General features: G+C 39.4%; 1 protein-coding gene across 1 annotated transcript in view; it reads left to right on the forward strand.

Moving 5' to 3' along the window:
- The window catches only part of adipor2 (adiponectin receptor 2), a 37,600-nt gene extending 19,695 nt beyond the window's left edge, over positions 1–17,905 (forward strand). The window contains exons 3-8 of the mRNA XM_042511399.2: positions 10,600–10,758; positions 11,972–12,143; positions 13,942–14,128; positions 14,252–14,439; positions 15,223–15,416; positions 15,641–17,905. Of these exons, the coding sequence (XP_042367333.1) occupies positions 10,600–10,758; positions 11,972–12,143; positions 13,942–14,128; positions 14,252–14,439; positions 15,223–15,416; positions 15,641–15,769 (1,029 nt within the window). The 3' untranslated portion in view covers positions 15,770–17,905. The remainder of the gene's footprint in view (positions 1–10,599; positions 10,759–11,971; positions 12,144–13,941; positions 14,129–14,251; positions 14,440–15,222; positions 15,417–15,640) is intronic.
- The last annotated feature ends 2,223 nt before the right edge of the window (positions 17,906–20,128 follow it).

A 20,128-nucleotide genomic window follows, 5' to 3' on the forward strand; every position in this document is an offset into this window, starting at 1 on the left:
ACATCTCAGACTCTGGAAACATTTTAGTGGCTGCTGAAGACTCACCACTTTCTGTTGTCGCTCAGTTTGAGTCAAGCTTTACATCTTGACTTCGTCCTCTTTTTTGTACAATTCTTCCACTACTACTACATTTGTTTGCTTTTGTTTTTATTAGTTTTGGTATTTTGAACCTGTTAAGCGCTGTAGTCCACTGCAGTTTTAAAGTCTCCGTGCCTGCAATAGCCATAGCTGGAGGCTATGGCTATTGCTGGCACATCTATCCATATGTATGCCCTGTCTAAACTTGGCATAAATGTCCGCTTGGAAAACTGTGACCTTGCATCCCTCTTATTCTCGTGAACGCAACATCTAAAGAAGTTCTTGAGGGAATTTCCTCAAATTTTGCACAAACTTCCACTTCCAATAAAGGATGAACTGCTTAGATTTTGGTGGTCAAATTCCACTGTTACCTAACATGTTTTTGACCATAGCTCAAGACTGCATATGCTAATTATGACAAAATTTCCCACAAATTTCTAATAGAATAAAATGAAGTGATGACATTTTAAATCCAAAAGGTCAATGATAGCTGTGACATCATAATGTTTTACACTTCAAAAACATCTTAACTCAGGAACAGAAGTGATAATTCTAGTTATTAAATTTGCTATACAAATAAATGCAAGTTATAAAGTGAAACATTATCAATCTTCCAGTGAACGGCAATAAAATGTTAAGTGGAAATAATATTCACATGACTACCCTGAAAACAGGCATGGAATCTTGTGTACTTGATTATATAAAAGTACATGAAGAGCATGAGTTATGTCATTAACAGAGGAAACAAGGAGCTCAGTCCACCAACATTGTGCAGATAAAAGCTAAAAACAACGCAGACTTTAAATGTATCTACTTCTATAAACAAGCACCATAACCAGAGCAACTGGATGTTTAGTGCCTTGCTCAGGGGCACCTTAGAAAGAGTTGCTGTAGGAGAATAGAGCATTACTGTGACCAGTTTGTCAGGTTTTACCAGCAGCTTCTTGGAAGTTGATTCTGTACGGTTTGATCATGGGCCTGTTTCCCAAGCTCTCCAGCCTCCACCACCTCCTTATTATCGACACCCTCACCACCTTCAAGGCTTTTCAGACTCGACGATGACTCATTCTGTGCCGTAGTAATTAACAGCGCATTATGATGGGGTCGGCTCAGCCTCGCCTGATGTTTGGTTTTAGTTCCACTCAAAAGTGATGTGGATATTGAATGAGTGCAAGATTCACAGCCACTAAAAATAAACCTGTTATGTCGATATAGAGACGTCTTCCTGGAAGGAAAGCAAACACATTATCCAAAAAATCTGTGTGATTAGCATCCCATGAAAGCAATCTATCGAACTGATCAAACAAATGTGCCAGACGCTCTTCCTCAGAGGCATCACTTGTGTTCCCGTTCAGGCTGTGTGTGTGTGTGTGTGTGTGTGTGTGTGTGTGTGTGTGTGTGTGTGTGTGTGTGGGTGCGTGCGTGCGTGCGTGCGTGCGTGCGTGCGTGCGTGCGTGCGTGCGTGCGTGCGTGCGTGCGTGCGTGCGTGCGTGCGTGCGTGCGTGCGTGCGTGCGTGCGTGCGTGCGTGCGTGTGCTTATACACACAAAGCTACCCAACTGTTGTTCAGTGTGAAAGGCTATCAGCACGCAGACGTTAAGCTGAAACACAATAGTGTTCGTGTGTGTGCATTGTGTCGGCTCGTATGTGCCCTTTTTACCTGCTGTAACACAACACGGATACCTGAGAGGACGCGAGGGGCCCCTTGACCCAGTCAGTGAGGGCTGTCTTAACACCCCACAGGCCGCCCTTTGCATTTTTCAGCATTTTGGGGAGGTGTTAGTGTGTGTCTCGAAATGTGTTTGTGAGTTTGTCATTCGGGTTTGCTTCACACATCCTGTTTGACGCCACCTTTTTTTTGTCTTAATGTTTAATTTTAAAGACTACAAGGAAGATTTATTTTTCCATAAATCATTTTTTGATTTTTTTCAAGTTTCTTTTTTTTGTTTCAGCTTTTTGAACTTGTTTCAGCATGATTCTTGTGTTTTCCTGATCACACCCCACAGTTGCAGTTAAGAATTTGGAAACAGTGGCCATTTACTTGCCAGCAATCTGAGCCTGCTTAGTATGAAATATTTGATATGGGAATTTGGTCCTCAGAATTGTTTCAAACAGTTACAACGTGTCACAATGATGCCTCTGAAACGTTATGGTTTTCAGTTATATCTCCACTGGTGATCCATACCTGCCAAACTTTCAGCGTCATTGAAGTTTGAGTGTCTTTTAAATTGTTAAATTCAATTTATGTAATCAAGTCTTGGAAGTATTTAAGATGGCATGAGCTTTAGGCAGGTCACTTTCAGTTGAAATTTTGTGCTAATACATCTAATGAAAATTAGATTTCCAGGAGAGCGGAGAAACGATCCAGCTGAGAACTAAAGAGAGCCAAAGAACCCAATAAAGTAAAGTGAGTTTTACCAGAAAATAAGAAGACTGCTGTGTCCTTTACACAAGGCAACAGATGCTTCTCTGTGAACATGCACAAACTTTGAAAGTAACTCAACACATACTTGGCACTCAGCTGTGGAATTTTATTACACACACACACACACACACACACACACACTAACAACAAAACAAGGGAAATACCAATAAGCAGTGAACAAATACTAGCGAACAATGCTTGCGATTTTAGACCTTTGAGTCCTCTGAACATCCTCTCTTTGTGCCGAAGGTTTTTTTGCTTTCATGAATCGACGCCCAGCCTCAGGTGGATCTGACATCCAGTTTCACTTCCTCTTATTGTACTTGTTATCATCAAATTATTCTAGCTTTCTCGTGATTGTAATGCCTTGAACTCTCTGACATTATAATGGTAAAAACCTGAACTTTTAATGCTGACATGCTGCTACAGTGGAGAGGGGGGTATGTAAATTCATTATTTTTTCAATAGCACAACAAAAAAACACTTATAGTCATTGTTTTTGATAAATAACCTGAGTTTAGGGTTGTGGGCTAATATATTTACTGCATATACGAGATAAATGATGATGATAAAGGCTCTGGGGGGCAAATCAGCGGATAGTCAGCGGATATCTGGGCCAAGACTTCCTCTTCCGTGTGCCACCCTCTGACACTGTTAACATGCACCAAATATTCAGTTCTTTGCCCTTATTCTGAAAAAGACAATATTCCTACAAAGCTGTTTACATGGCCAATGAAAATGAATATTCCACTATTAATGCTGTCTCTCATTCCTTCAGCAAACCTTTTTGAAAAGTTCTTAATTGTGATATATGAGCATATCCAAAAACCTATTCATGTCTGAGTCTTCCATAATGTTTAAATGTAGTTGTGTTTCTCCTTCTAACCAGAAATACAGGCTTTTCTATTGGTCATGCATCTCTATACCAGCCCTGAAACTGTTGCCGAGTTGGTTTGTGTATCACCCATCCATGACAACGCGTAGAGCTAATCTTAAACAGGCAAAATGCAGTGTGTCACAAACTGCAGTAAAAACCCCAATTGAGATGCATATTCCAAATGTTCTGAAAAAATGCTCCTATTATTGGAATAACACTGGCATTTCCCATGTCCTAATAGGAAAATGCTACAATCTGGGAATATGCTGTTTACATGACTGTTACATATCAAATTTGTAATATTGTCATATTCTGAATAATAGTTTATCAGTGTGTGTAAAGATAAAAGCATTTTTGTTTTCAACTTACTGCTTCCCCTCTGTTCTTTGTGTAGATTTAATAAATAAAATAGATAAGGATTATGTGATAATTGTCCATAGATAATTTGATAACACCCTACACAATCAGCAGACTTTAGAAATCCCTCAGAAAGATCACATTAAATGGGTTTTTAAAATCTCTCAACACTGCAGGTGATACCTTGCCCCAGTCCGACATCCATTCTCCTATCCAGTTACACAAGAAATACTAAAACAAGAACAAAAACAACTTTTAAGTGGCTTTGAAAATGCAGATCTTTGATTTAAGCCCTCCAACTGTGACCAGCTCGATAAACTATCTGTGTTGCCATGCTAATGCAGATTTTTCATGCCCTCCTCATCGTCATGGGCAAGAACAGAGAGAATGGTTTGTCTCAGCACAGTGTCTGTTTTTTAGAGTTTGCCCCGTGTGTGTGTTTGGAACATGCTGTCCGTTTTTGAGGGTCTTTGCATGTTTTTCCAAATCGGTCCCATGAGAGCATTGTGCATGTGTGAGTCACATGTTAGATGTCTCCGTCTGTGCTGTGCGGGGGTTACAGTGTACAAGGGTGAGCTCTTCCCTCTTTGGTCCGTTGTAAGGTCAGACTCTGCTGTCATTGGTCCACAGAGTTTCAGCTGTTTCCTCATTGGCTGGCATCTGGTTCCTGGATCCCACCCTCCACCAAACTGCTTACATGTGACTTTGTTTATGTTCAATGTTTCGCCGAAAGATGGATGATTTTTCCTTGAATGTCTCGCCTCTCTCGCTCTCCCTTCTCAAACTTATCTTCCGCAAGCACAGCAGAGCTCAGCTGAACTAATTAGAGAGGAGGATCCTTCACAAACACACACATACACAGTGTTTCAGGTGTGTGTGCGCATGTGAACAGTCATTAGTCAGGCGAAAGTCATTAACCAGGTCTACGTTCTGAATGGTTAATGAGTCTGAGGGGAGCTGGATATATGTTTTTAAGTATGTGTGTGAGACAGAGAGAGATTGGTCTTCAGGGGCTTTTAAGAAAACTGCCTCATTTAATCTTTTGCAAACCGGTGCGTCTCGAGGGATTTCCTCGTTCCTCTCTTGTTCTCGTGTCTGTATATCATCCGAGACTGGCTGCTTAGTTCATGATTATGTGAAAAGTGTTGGAAGTGTCTGCGCTGTCATCGTCTGTCTTGACTTTGCTCTGCAAACACACTCTTTCTGTAAGATTTTCTTTGGTGCTTTATCCATCCTGATGTTTTTGAGCTGTAGTTGTTCTTTTGCTGTTGTGTTTAAAGGGTGACTTCTGTATTTTTCAACCTGGGACCTATTTTCCCAAGTTTTTGTGTCTAAGTGAGTAATCGAAACAACCATTTTTGAAACTGGTCCAGTATTGAGTGAGCAGGGCTGCACACCTCAATTACGTCCGATAAAAGTGCTTGTATTTGCACTTATAGGCTCAGATTGTCTGACAATATTATTAAAAGCATCCCTACAGAGATAAACCTTTTAGTTGAAGAGTAAGGTCTTTTTTATCACCAAACCCACCAGACTCCATCTAAATAAACAATCATTTTATTATTGTAAAACGCACTTCATTGAAAGTTGACAGAAATAAAGTAACACTTAAAAAAGTCTAAAGCAAGCATGGACAATGTAAGGTTAGTTATATTTTCAAGTATATTTAGTAAGATTCCTCCAAGCTTCCCTCAAAGCCAAATATTTACTTTGAAAACAGATTAGCTTCCCTCTAACAGTTTGAATGTGTTATCAAATTTGTTTAAATAAGTTTACTGATTCTTAAAGATTCCCTCAGGCTTTTCCCAGGAAATCTTTACCCTAGAAAACTGGGAACTGTGTGTGCTCTGCTGACAACAACAGAGAGGATGATTACCCAACACATGTGACTGTGGCTGTGTGTCAAACAGGCAGCCAGCCCTACTGCGCTGACCCCCAGACTGTTTTAGTCATACACGATGAGCTCTCAGAGTTGACGATGGACACTTCCCAGAGGGATGGGATCATATCCGTGACCACATTTTACACAGAGCGAAATCTGACTCCTGGACCTCTGCCTCAATGACTTGTTGAAAACTGGGCAGCTGAAGTTGAGTCACGTGCGGCAGACAGTCAGCAATCGTCCAAGTAACGTGTGTCTGAATGTAAGCACGAGTGTGTCAGGGATAGCCCGCGCTCCTAAGAAACCACGGCCAAATTTACTCCTACAGTCCTTCTGTTTGTATCTTCTCTCTATGTTGTTATTAGATCTGATTACAGCAAATTTAGCTGAGCAGCCGACAGCCAAATGCTCTGCATCACCTGCTGCTAAACCTCAACACTGCGGCTTTCACAGTCTGGATCGAGTTTAGTGCAGCTGAACAGATGTTTCACAGGAGAAAATCAGTTTCTTCTTTATTTCTCAGGCTGGCAGCTGGTCATTTTCAGCACTGTTTTTTCTCCAAATATCTGCTAACACCCACAGCTTCCTCTTTACAGTGCAACCCTCTGTGTTTTATGTGGGACAAAGGCAGCCAAATGCTATATGTGCCACATTAAGCACAAATATATTTTAGATCAAAGCAGGAAATCAATCTGAGGCAGAACTGACTGTTTCATCTCTTTGATTTGTTGGTTTCTGTTTGTAACCAAAATCAAACTTAACCCCTCCTCCCTGCACTGCTTGTGAATGGGAAAGTTGCATTTGCTTTAATGGAAATGTAGATATTTAGCAAGCTAACTAAGCATCCGCTGGCATCTTCCTGTCTAACAGAAAACAGGCCAGCTCTGCATCGCTCTTAACTGCATCCTCTCCTTCAGTATTTGCCCACGAAAGTGAAAGTCAACCCCAAATTCACTCTCATTTGAAATGAACTTGATCCACTTGGCATTTCGTCATACTATATTAGTGTTTATCTGTGCAGCGTCCACATTTTTTTTAGCTTATTCTTAATTCATGCTGCCTATATTCATGCACCAGGTTTCTGCCTTTTTATAATGTCCTGGCTTCACCTGCACACTGTAATTGACTTCTAAACATGATGAAACACATAAAAATAAAAAAAATTAAAGGCAGAGGGCAGAATCTCTGCAGATAGATATACCACTACACACTCATAGTGGGTATAATTTTGTATAAGTCTGTGAAAGGTTTTTTAAAGAAAGTCCAGAATTACATGCCTTTAAATATCAATCAGTTACTTTTTTGAAGCCCACATGAGCTGCTCTTTGCAGTTATTTAAAAAGAAAATGTGTAATTTTAAAAGCTGCTTTGCCCGTTCTCTTGTTTCCTTCTTCCAAAACAGTGGTGAAGAACACCAGGTGCAAATGCAGGAAGCTGAGTTTTCATTTAAACAGTATTACCTGTTGTGCCAACTTCATGTCAAATTCTGAGAGCACACAAGGCCAAATTGCTTCGTTAAGTTACCATATGACCGGTCTGATAACAAGCAGTGAAGCAAATAAAAGGTTATTTTTTTAAACAAGAGTCAGGTGCAGTGCTCACATCACATAACGCTAACACGAATCACTTCCAGCAAACCTCAGGGAGAACATTGATGGCAGAACAGTACCACAGATCTGTTTTAACTGATTATTCTCTGGTCTAGCTCAGCTAAAAACACCAAATCTGTCAGCACACTAGCATGTTGTTCACTACCGATGTTTGTACCCAGTACTGACAACCATGGGTGGATTACATCTCTTTGTAGTAATATAGTCTCCATGTGGTTATTTTGTGTCCTTTTGTAGTCATTTTGAATCTCCTTGTGGTTGTTTTGTGTCTTATTGAAGTGATTCTGTATCTCGTTGTTGTTGTTTTGTGTCTTTTGTAGTCATTTTGAGTCATTTCTGCAGATCCTTGGCATCTCCTTGAGATCATTCTGAGTCCGTACATGCTAATCTGAGTGACATTTTACATTTTGTGTCAGGGGGCTCCCCTGGCATTTTGGGCTCCTGGGTCTGTGCCCTGTACGCTCATTTAGTAATCCATCCATGCTGTCAACATCTTCCCTTTACCTGTCTCTCCTCTGCTCTGCTCTGTGGACGTACAGAGGGGCCAAAGCGATACACTGCTACAGAATAAATGTACAAGGGAAACAGTTATTTTGCAACTCATTTTCATAAGAACACATTCTATCTTTCTCCTCTTCACAAACGATTTTACAACTGCACAGCAGTGTGTAGAGGTTCAGTGAAAAGGTGGTTTCCAGTGTGAGTGTGGCTGATCATAAATCACCTAAATGTACAGGTCTGTAGGCTAAATGCTCCCCATCCATCTCTACCCTTCTCTCCCTATATACGTTGCTTTCGTTTTCCTACTTTATGTGTTAACTAAAGCGGTGTAACACATTGTCCTCTGTTCTAGTTTGCTCTGACACAAACTACTACCTACAGCGCAGGAGCTGCTGTCCTATTTCCCTGCATGTATTGTGTGCAGTGAGCATGTTATCTGTATGAGTATATCTTTAGTTAGTGTATCATCAGCTGTGCAGGTGTGATTGTGCGTGATTTAGTGATGGCATCTTGCGTACACCTAGAGGACACCCCATTGTCCCCCTGCACACACTCACACACACAGAGAAATTCACACCCTTCAAGAATAACCTCCACAGAGAGACTGGCAGCTTACACCTACATTACATGCATGCATGGGCACACATGAGAGGCTATTACTGACACACACACAAAGACAGCAGAGCACACGTGACTACTTGGCAGTCACCCAGATACCCTCTGCTCACATAGTATACTCAATCACTGATGCTCTCACACACACACACACACACACACACACACACACACACACACACACACACACACACACACACACACACAGAGTCGATGGCAGGTGTCACCTTTATCTCAGCTTTGAAACTGTGGATTTATGAGAATGGGGTTTTACAGTTGCTCACCTTCAGGTGTGATTGTTGTGTATGTGAGTGTCCCTTTCTTACTACACAAAGCTGCAGACTGAGCTTTATCCTCACGCATGATTAAGCAGAGTTGATACACTCGCACACGGCAGATGTCGGACTTTAGGAACCTGAAAGTGTTCACTGTGTGCATACTTTGAATGTAAATGTCCACATAAGAGACATCACGGTCAACACACACAAGCAGGGGGACAGTGCAGTTGGAGTGTATTTTGCTAGTGGGTCTTTAAAAAATGGGTTAGTCATGCATTATATATACAACAGGACTTTTCTCTCTTTCTCTCTCTGCTCTTGTTCTCTGGTCTATCTCCATCTCGCTGCTTTTTTCTAATTCTCTCACTCGTGTCTAGCTTTTGTTCCTCCCCCCTCTTCCACCTCGGGAGTAATAAAAAGAACAGAAAGCACATCTTTTCTAATCACTTCCTTTCAGCAGAATGTGGTGTGTGTGTGTGTGGTGAAGATTGTGTGTCTGCGTATATTTTGTGTTTACACGCCTCTTTGTTGTGTGCCAGCATATTATCAATTCCGTCCACCTGAATCCACACACATCGCAGTTTTTTTTTGGTTTTTTTTTGTGCATCAGTGTGTGTTCAACTCGGTGTGTGACTGTTTGTTTGTGTGTCAGATATGATGAATGACTGTGTATTCATCACGAAGCACGAGCCATATTAATTTTTTCCCCGACTCCCCAGCTGTGACAGCTATTGTGTTAGATTGAATTCACACTGTCTGTCTAATCTTCCATTTATAAATGGGACGGATGGTGTCAACATCTGTTCAATCAAAAATTAGCTGTTTTGTCCTAAAATATACTGAGTGTTTTAATTTTTGCTTGTTATAATTCTAATAACTTGATTAGGCTTCATACAGTTGGAGAAGAAACCGAAATTCACACTAATCAGTGTAATCAATTCACTTCTCAGTCCGTGCATTCATTCTCACTCCCCTCTGCTACTCTTGAAATTTTACCATTTCAATTTATTACTTTTTCATACTTATATAGACTCTTTAAAATAGGGCTTCCCAGTGTAGCAGACTAAACAACCCCAAGGTTTTTATGATAAATCTGAGGCGTCATAAAATTGTTAATATAATAAAAAGAAATCTTTCATTTTCTGTAATCATAGATATTCGGTTGTATAGTAATAGTACTATAGTAATATGAACATCCGACATTGTAACATTATATATATATGACAGAAAATAAAGAAAAAGCATAATAGGTCCCCTTTAAACCTATTACAGGGAGATCAAAAGATAATTTTTAAGAGGAGCACAAGTCAAAAAGGTTGAGAGCCAAAGCTGTAGCGCATTTTTTAAGGTCTCTATATTTATTCTGGAAGATGTGAAAAGATTGGTTGACATGGAAATGTGAGCACCTTATAGGCGTCATAGTTTAATAATCTGACACTTTGCAGCATACAAGCTGTCACAGTGACTGTATCTTTGCCGTAAATCCAAAACAATACTGACATGATGATTGATTGTCCAAGTTTATCGCTCACAGGCAGTTTAAAAGGAGCAACTTGAATACTTGCCCTACAGCCTCGAGAAAAATATGAATTTCCTAACACTCACTTGGTGCATTGAGGCGACAGCACAAAGAACACAGTTGCGGCTCATCACAACATCATGATTTCTGATCATATTCCACAGACTTTTGTCTTTGTATCACAAAGGCATGTTTGTTATCAAACATCACCGGTCAGCAGCAGGATATGCAAAATGATAAATGATGAACCTGAAAGGAAGTTCTCTTGTCATGTTGAATTTCATTTGCATGTGAGAGCAGGATAATGCAAGCTGGGAATCGATAAAGTCACATACACACACTCCTGAAGTGGAGCGGGTTCAAATTAAAGGGCTGACCTCGCTTTTGCAGTCACACTTCACTTCATTTTTTTAAAATCCCTCTGTCCTAACAACGAGTGTGTTTTTATTTCTTGTCAGAGTGTCCCAGAGTGCGACGAGGAGAGAAGAAAAAACGAAGAAGATGACAGAGGAAGAGGAGAAGAGGATGAGAGGAGCAGTGATGAAGGTTTCATGGGAATGACCCCGCTGCTGCAGGCGCACCACGCCATGGAGAGGATGGAGGAGTTTGTACACAAGGTAACGAACACACACTTACTGTATGGACACAGGCACACATGTGAATTTAAATTGCCAAAAGAAATATTGCTGCTGCATTCTGCCCCTTAACTTATCTATACAGACATTTTTGGAGTACTACACCTTTATATCTATTGCCCACTAAATGTGTTAATCTCCCCTGAGACTAATGTTAGTTTTACCAAGGATTTTTATAACAACACTCAATAAAACCAAACAGTAAAAGGAACCAATAAAACCATAAAAACCCAATTAAAACAAGATTTTTGTGTCCTGAGCAAACCTGTACTCGGGTATATCTTTTTTTTTTTGTAGTTTTTCTTTATCTCTCTCTATGTGCAAAAAAAATTATATCAGTACATTTTAGTTAATGGAGAGAATTTTTAGTTTGGGAAAAGACACAGTTATTGTGCTCTCCGTGGTCAGGATGGACATGCACACTGCAGTTTGAGCTACTCTCAGATGAAATTGACACGTGAGGTAGGTAGCTAGTAAAATTGATACAGTAACAGGTGGGCGTGTAGCTCTGTCCAAACACTTGCTAACTTTACCAAATGTGTCTATCTGTCATGCATCTTCCCTGTATGCCAAAGTGTCGGATGACCTGGTGATTTTACCCTCCACTGCCAAACAGTTTACCTGCACTTGGTGGATGGTGAATGCTAATTTCAGACCCTGCACGCACACACGCACACGCGCACGCACACACTTAGAGTCTGCTGAAATTGCAACCAGCAGGTTGTAAATTAGGGATATTAATCACTGGAGAGAAACTGTCAAAGAGTTCTCTCTCTCTCTCCTCTCCATTAGGGGTATTTGTGGTATCAGACTTCAGTTTATTTATTTACATCCCTTGACCCCGATACTGTTAATTTGACACTGACACCTACTCTACACTCTCGTGATCACATACTGTACTCCTCTCTACACACATTTGCACGCACGCACGCACGCACGCACGCACGCACGCACGCACACACACACACACACACACACACACACACACACACACACACACACACACACACACACACACACACACACACACACACACACACCATATTTCAAGGACATCCCGTAAACAACCAGCTGCTTCTCATAAAGGAAAATTTGATTTCATTTTTTAATTAATGTTTTCCATTCACCAGCCTTCAGCTTGTTTCTCTAAACTTCAATATGATGTCGTTATTTGTGTCCTTTATTAACCAATCAGATGTGGGAGGGCCGGTGGCGCGTCATACCTCACGACGTGCTCCCCGACTGGCTTAAGGACAACGACTTCCTGCTTCACGGCCACAGGCCACCAATGCCTTCGTTCCGCGCCTGCTTCAAGAGCATCTTCAGAATCCACACAGAGACGGGAAACATCTGGACACATCTGCTAGGTACACACTCACTGATGCTCTTATTACCCAGATGGTAACATCCAGCAATAATGTCCCAACATAAACCCATTCAAGAAAACCTAAACTTTAGCCATACCTTAAATCTTAAAGTTTTCCTTTCAAGGAAAGTGACGAATCAACTATAGGCCGTTTCACTGGAATTTCATTGCTGGTAACAGCTTGTGTCTATGTTTACGTCCTGTCAGCTGATGTCATTCACACACACTGCAGAACATTCCAGCAGGAAATACAAAAGGACCCGTTCAGAGCATTTTTTGAGGAGGTCAATAACTTCACCTCCCAGTAATGTTGAAAGCTGGTTCACAAACTGAAACAACAGATGAACAAAAGCACACACACCACATTACAGACAGGACTGGGACTTGGGGCAGGTATATTTAGCACAAGAAATACAAGACTAATGAGTGAAGGAAAGAAAGAAGTAATTAAAGAAGTTAACAATACTTCTGAATTCACACATTCATACTGAATTCACACAAGAACTGAGCAGCTTGTGCATCCAGTAAACCTGCACAAATTAGCAAAAGAAATGCACTTCTAACCACGCTGCTAAGTAGCGTGTCAGTGCTCCTTTGCTGTTTGCATGCATTTAAATTAAGTAATATGCATACATTAGGCACATTATTGACCCTTTTCAATACTAATTATCCTTCTTGCAAAAAGAGTCTATTCCAAATAGATCGGTGCTTATAGCAACACGCAGTTAAAGTGAAATTACTTGTGTTTTCAGAGAGTTGGTGGTAACTGAAAAGCATTTATTCAAAGGGGTTTCAAGTCCGTCTTCTTTTACAGTCTGATGAGACTAACAGCACTGACAGACCAAGATATTAAACCCCAAATATGCTTTCTTCTGTCACATTTGAATTCCCTGCTGAAGTCTTGAGGAGCCTCGTCGGTCAGGACCTGTAGCCTCGTGGTCTGAAAATTTCAGTGTTCTTTTTCTGTCGTTGTTCTGCCGACTGTGTTCTTCGCCTAAAGACAACATTGTACTTGTCCTCGTGGATAATTGTACTCAGCTGCAAAACCTTATGGTCATATTTGTGCTGTAATATCATTAGTGCAATATCGTCTGTGAATCAGACCTTTGGACGGGACAGATAGTTGTTGGAAGTGATGCACAGTTTATGGTGCTATCAGCAGCTGCAATCCATTGTTTGTGAATTTGCCAGTCAGTGTTTTTTGTTTCTGTAATCTGTTTTGAACCCGACAGCCAAATAACAAACTTATGTTAGATATCACACCGGCTAGCAGCAAAATCAGACTTATTCGTTTTTATAAGCACTGCCATGTCAAAAATTGAGCTGCAGGTTTGTGTAAGAAAACAAAGTCCTCCATTAAAGTCCATGGCATTATAATTGCTTTTTGGTGAGCGCCTTTATTTGTATTTGTGTTTTTCCATCTTGGTTCTGAAGTTGTTTGTTGTTTTTACACTTTTAATCCAAAATATCTATTTCTTTAACTGCTTAAAAATCTTCTGTCGTTTGACTTAGAAACAACTTTGTGAGTTTCTGCTCCCACCTAGTGGTTAAACAGAGATACTGCACCCATAAGCTTTTTTGATTTGAGGGAAATTGCGTTAATATTAAATACTATTGATGCTATTTGTTTCTTTTTTTTGTCTGTTTGGTTTTAATAAATAAGTGATGTGTGATATGTTTGTAGCTAAACATAAAATTGTGGGGGACAGCAGTGTTTGTTGGTGACAACATGTTACTTATCTTGATTAAAATTTAATTCTCTTCTTTTCTTTGTGTTTCTTTCTCTCCTCTGTCTGCAGGCTGTTTGTTTTTCCTCTGTCTGGGTCTCATGTACATGTTCAGGCCCAACATGTCATTTGTGGCTCCTGTCCAGGAGAAGGTGGTGATCGGGATGTTTTTCCTGGGAGCCATCCTCTGTCTCTCCTTCTCCTGGCTCTTCCACACAGTCTACTGCCACTCTGAGGGCGTCTCCAGGGTCTTCTCCAAGTAAGAAGCACACCCTGTAAACTCACAAATTTCAGTATCTACAGAGGGAAAATGTCCTGGAAGCCAAAGAGTAAAGCCAGTGGACATCTGCAGTGCCTGTAATCATCCACTGTGTGTTTGCAGGTTGGACTACAGTGGGATCGCCTTCCTGATCATGGGCTCGTTCGTCCCCTGGTTGTACTACTCCTTCTACTGCTCCCCTCAGCCCTGCTTCATCTACCTGTTTGTAGTGTGCATACTTGGATTGGCCGCCATCACTGTCTCCCAGTGTGACTTCTTTGCAACGCCGCAGTACAGAGGAGTCAGAGCAGGTAGAGTGAGATAGTGGCATTAAGCATATCTTGTTCTTTAAAGCTGCTGTAATTGATATTTTATATTAGCAACGGCTCAAATGACCATGTGTGATGTGAATGGGGTTGCAAAGAAAGTGTCAGCATGGGAGGAACTTTTACTTTGTAAAACCTCAGGGAGATATTTTATTAATTAATTATTTTATATTCATTGTATGTGTAAATTTTCATTGAACTTTATATGAAAAAAGTTGCTGGGAAGTTGTTTATGTTTTAGTTTAAGTTTTGACGAAACATTTGAGTTCGTTTTATTCCAGGTTCTAAATTTCAACAGAAATATTTTCATTTTTATTGCAAATGCATATCGGACATCAGTCTCATTAAATGTTATTTAACTATTAATTAACAACAGTTTGGGTTCAGTGTTGTTACCCAAGAATAATTCGATCGGCAGACTGGAGAAGGAAAAGAGAGCATCACTCCTTTATCCTTATATTGATGGGGAATAAACTGTGACGAGATCTGCAGAAGGTGTTTTAAAAAACAGTAGTCTATATGGTGAGCATCTGGATGTTTGGGCTCTAATGACTATTTTTGTAAACCAAGGCATGTGCACAAAATGTTTGTTTTTTTTTTTAAATGGAAAAATGTTCATTTTATAAAATATCTATATCTATTTAGACAGTGGTTTAACAGCTAAAGAGCCAGATATTTCGCTCAAGAGTTGTAAAAGACAAAAATCAGAGCTGTGAAAGAGTGGATGCACATTCCCTAAAGGCTGTAAATGTCTCTGTCTGTGTTCAGGAGTGTTTGTGGGTCTGGGTCTGAGCGGCGTTGTTCCCACGCTGCACTTTGTCATCAGCGAGGGTCTGATCAAAGCGACCACCATGGGTCAGATGGGCTGGCTGCTGCTCATGGCGACACTCTACATCACCGGAGCCTGTTTGTACGCCGCTCGCATCCCTGAGAGGTTTTTCCCTGGCAAGTGTGACATTTGGGTAAGTGACTAACACACACACACACCACACACACACACACACACACACACACACACAGCACAAAATATTAGAGATGTGTTTGCAAAGTAGAAGCCATTTCTCACTTTTCGTTTCCCAAGCTGAAGGGGCACTTTCTTCATCACATTTTTCTCCTCTACGTCACTCTGGTTCTCTCTCACACATGTTTAATTTATTCTTCTCCTCTGTATTTCTCTCTTTCCTAGTTCCACTCTCACCAGCTGTTCCACATCTTGGTGGTCGCAGGGGCTTTCGTTCATTTCCACGGCGTTTCCAACCTCCAGGAGTTTCGCCACAAGGCAGGAGGGGGCTGCACCGAAGATGGCACTCTCTAGTGCTCACACTCTGACTCAGTCATTCATTCACACACCTTTTTCGGGGAGGCACTGGCTCTAATAATATGCACAGAATTACATACACATACACATTAAACCTATGTCACACGCTTTCCCACCTAAACTGAAGACCAACATGGTGTGTCTGGTGTGTGTCTGTGTGTAATACACAGGATGCCCTCCCAGGGGGCGCTACTAAAACTGACTGACGAGGGTTTTTGTTCTTTTTGTCCCTCCGTCTGTCTATCCATCCCCACCTCCTCTGGCTCTGTCGCTTCGACTATAAATCCACTCCCAAGATGGCGGGTTTTATAAACTAGTTTTTGAGACTCTCCAGGAAGTATCTGCATTTGTTTGGGAGGGAGGCGAGGCTTTCAAAAACCTCCCTCAAATAATGTTTTCTTCTGTGTTGAGTTATGACATTTAAGAGTTTAATGGTTTGAAAAGAAAGCATAATTGTGGCTTTAAAAAAAAAAAAAAAGACATTTTCGGGTGGGTTTTTTGTTTGTTTTTTTGCTGAATGATGTTTTCTAAGTCACACCTAGAGTGCTATGAAATAAGAAGTGAGTGGATTTCTTCCATGATTGTGAAGGCTGCAGGGGGCGCTGTTGTGGACAGGGGTGGGCAGAGGGTTAATAGTCACTTTTAAAGAAAAGTAAAACAAACAAAAAAAAAACTTTTCCATGTAAATAAGATTTCTAAATTTTTGGGTTATAGATTTGTATGAAATATATATGAAAAAAAGAACAAAAAAATGTTATAATATGATGGCGAGAATAAATAAATATGTTAGATGGTGAATCAACTAAAGATCAGGAGAGGTGCTCCGGCAGCAAGGTGCAGCAGTGAGAATAATACTGCGTTCGGAGGAAAGCGCTTCAACTTTATGTGGTCTGTATATGCAAGGATGACAGGTGGAAATGAGGAGGAAATATACAGCACAACATCTTCTTATCCAACAAACAGCGACTTCAGAACTTGCTGGTATTTTGTCTCTAATGCAGGTAGGGAGTGATAATTCAAGAGTCACTTTTCTGACCTAAAAATCTTGAAATATGAACAAGGAGACGGCAGAACAGCTGTCCTCTACTCAGTTTTTTCCACTTTTCTGTTGACGACTCGGATTTGTCAAGCATCTCAGCGCCGCAGCACAGATCTCAAATCAGGCCGCATAAAAATAACTTTCTCATGTGAGTAAATATGTAGCCATTTTCATTCTCTTCTTACTGTAAATTGTCCGAAATATCTAAATATAATTTCCATGTCACCAATTTATTCTTTTCTATGACATGCCCTGAAATAATTTGTAAAATCACATTAAGGATAACTTGAAAATATTTTTTATAAACAAGGCCCCAAAGTCATATATATCTATATATAATTTTGGTAAAACTGCAGTATTATTACAGTACAGATGCAGTTCATTGTAGTCCTCCTCATTGGATACTTTCTCTGATTGGATTGTATTTTTAATTTATCCACTGCTGTTTATTGGTATAATTATTGCAAGCTTTAATTTCTCTGTTTTTCTTTTCTATTATTTTACGACTGTTTTTTTCTTCTTCTCATTTAGCCAGAGATCATGTGAGGTTAGGGCAGAGAGCACCAAGTCTCTCTTGTCCTAAAAGTAATGATAAAAATAATAATAATATATATATATATATATATATATATATATATATATATATAAAAAGTCTTGTCAAAAGATCTGATAAAGTTAATTACTTTAAAGGCACATGAAAGCCTCAGATGTAGAGACTTTACTTGGAGATTGAAACAGCTTTTCAAAAATGTGTTCCCTGGCAATACCAAAATCTCGCTCCAGCACAATGGAAACACTTAAATTCTGAGCTTATCATAAACTGTTCATCTATGATTGTTTGAAATTTAAGTTTTGTAAGTTTCTATTTGATGGCAGCTTTTTCTGAACAGGAATTTGAACACAACTTCTCAGTTTTTTCTTTTCTTTTCTTCCTTTTATGTTTTTATTTTATCTAGTTTATATTAATTTATTTCTCTTGGGGAGCGCATATTGTCTGTTGAAGCACACGTTCCGTTCTGATGGGAGTGTTTGATTGCAATAGACCTTTATATCTGCTGTATTGTTCTAATAAAAAGGTTTTTTTGAATCGGTCACTCGGTCTTGTTAATGGTTAGTATGTGAACCATGACAGAAAAGTACATAATATATATAATATAAGCTTGTTGCCTGTACGTTACTTCTGTTATTATGAGGTAAACAATTGTTGAGTTTCTGCTAAAAAAGCAGCTTTTGCTTTTCCATTACTTCCCCTTTTTACAATTAGGTGTCAGAGTCTTGGTTGCCTTTTTGTACATTATACAGTATATAAATAATTGTCAAACGATTAAATGTCTATCTGAAAGGTACAAGGTAATATTTGTAATTTTACACACACACACACACACTTAGATGGAAAGATGGATAGATATATATATAGAGAGAGAGAGCAAGAGAGAGATGTATAGATATACATACAGAGAGATGGATATATAGATATAGATGGGTAAAAGGATGTATAGATTATATAGATAGATAATAGATATATACAGAAAAAGTAAAATTATTTTAAAAGAAAATCCATTTGATTTAGACAAGGGGCAGTCTTTTTATTGTACTTGAAATAAAGAAAAGAATCAATAAAATATTTAACAGTATGAAACATGTCACACAACATTTTATACTTTATTTAATAAAAAAAGGTGTCAATGCATAGTAAACATGTCACAGAAAATAACCACAGTTTGCCTTTTTTTTTTTTTAAGTTCATTGTTTAGCATGACATAAAAACGTTTTTTTTTTAAAAAAAACTTGTCGCCTCCCACAGGCATTTCTGGTCCTCACGGGTGCAAGGGGACGTGGCCCGAAAACAACCGGAAGACATTTGTTTGGGTAAGAAAAAGTTTGGTTTGTTTTTAAAGTTAAAATAGAAGAAAGGTTTTTATGCTGGTTCCCCGTCCAATGGAGGAAAACGGAGAAACCAGTGTGTGGCTACAAGTAGGGGACATTAAGCTTAAACGGCAAATAGAGCCGGATTTTTTTTCTCCCCATCAAGACCGCGGTCAAAGCCAGTCTCCACTCCAGCGCCCACGACATTTTGCGTTGCGCGCGTAGAAAAGACTTTACGGTAATAGCGTGAAACAACTGGTTTGCAAATAAAAGCTGATAATATAATACACCCATGAATATAATACATCCTTGAATATGAAAAATGAGCTGTATTTCTGGCATATTTTAATTTGAGATTGTAATTAACCTTCCTGTTTCCACAGACTAATTTTGGCTCAGACTCATAGAAAACCCCACAACATAACTGACACTATCAGGGAAATCTGATGTAGAATTCAAAATAAAAGCCATGTGAAATATGAAAAATCATCCATATGTCTATAATATTTTAATTAGAGAATCAAAATAAGGTCCCACAGACTCAGACTCAAAGTGAAAATGTGACTGACCATATATCAGCGTCAACTGATGTAGAATTTCAAAATAAAAGCCATTCGAAATATATCCACAAGACTTACAGGGTAATGTTTTTACCCATTTTTGTGACGTGTCATGTTTTGACATTTTTGCCATAGTATAGTATGCGATTTTTTGTCATTTTTCCAATGTGCTAAAATATGATGTTTTTGGTTGTTTCTGGTCATTTCTTCAACATGGCACACTATGACGAATCTAAACATGCTAATCTATGTTGTTTTCAGCCATTTTTGTGACACGTCATATTTTGACATTTTTGCCATAGTATAGTATGCGATTTTTTTGTCAGTTCTTCAATGTGCTAAAATATGATGTTTTTGGTTGTTTTTGGGAGTTTCTTCAACACGGCACACTATAACGCATCTAAACATGCTATTCTATGTTGATTTCAGCCATTTTTGTGACATGTCATATTTTGACAGTTTTGCCATAGTATAGTATGCGATTTTTTGTCATTTTTCCAATGTGCTAAAATATGATGTTTTTGGTTGTTTCTGGTCATTTCTTCAACATGGCACACTATGACGAATCTAAACATGCTATTCTATGTTGTTTTCAGCCATTTTTGTGACACATCACATTTTGACATTTTTGCCATAGTATAGTATGCGATTTTTTTGTCAGTTTTTCAATGTGCTAAAATATGATGTTTTTGGTTGTTTTGGGGAGTTTCTTCAACATGGCACACTATAACGCATCTAAACATGCTATTCTATGTTGTTTTCAGCCATTTTTGTGACACGTCATATTTTGACATTTTTGCCATAGTATAGTATGCGATTTTTTGTCATTTTTCCAATGTGCTAAAATATGATGTTTTTGGTTGTTTTGGGGAGTTTCTTCTACATGGCACA

This window comes from Plectropomus leopardus, chromosome 22 (assembly GCF_026936395.1).
Source record: "Plectropomus leopardus strain MGB_pleo_1.0 chromosome 22, ASM2693639v1, whole genome shotgun sequence".
NCBI lineage: Eukaryota > Metazoa > Chordata > Actinopteri > Perciformes > Serranidae > Plectropomus > Plectropomus leopardus.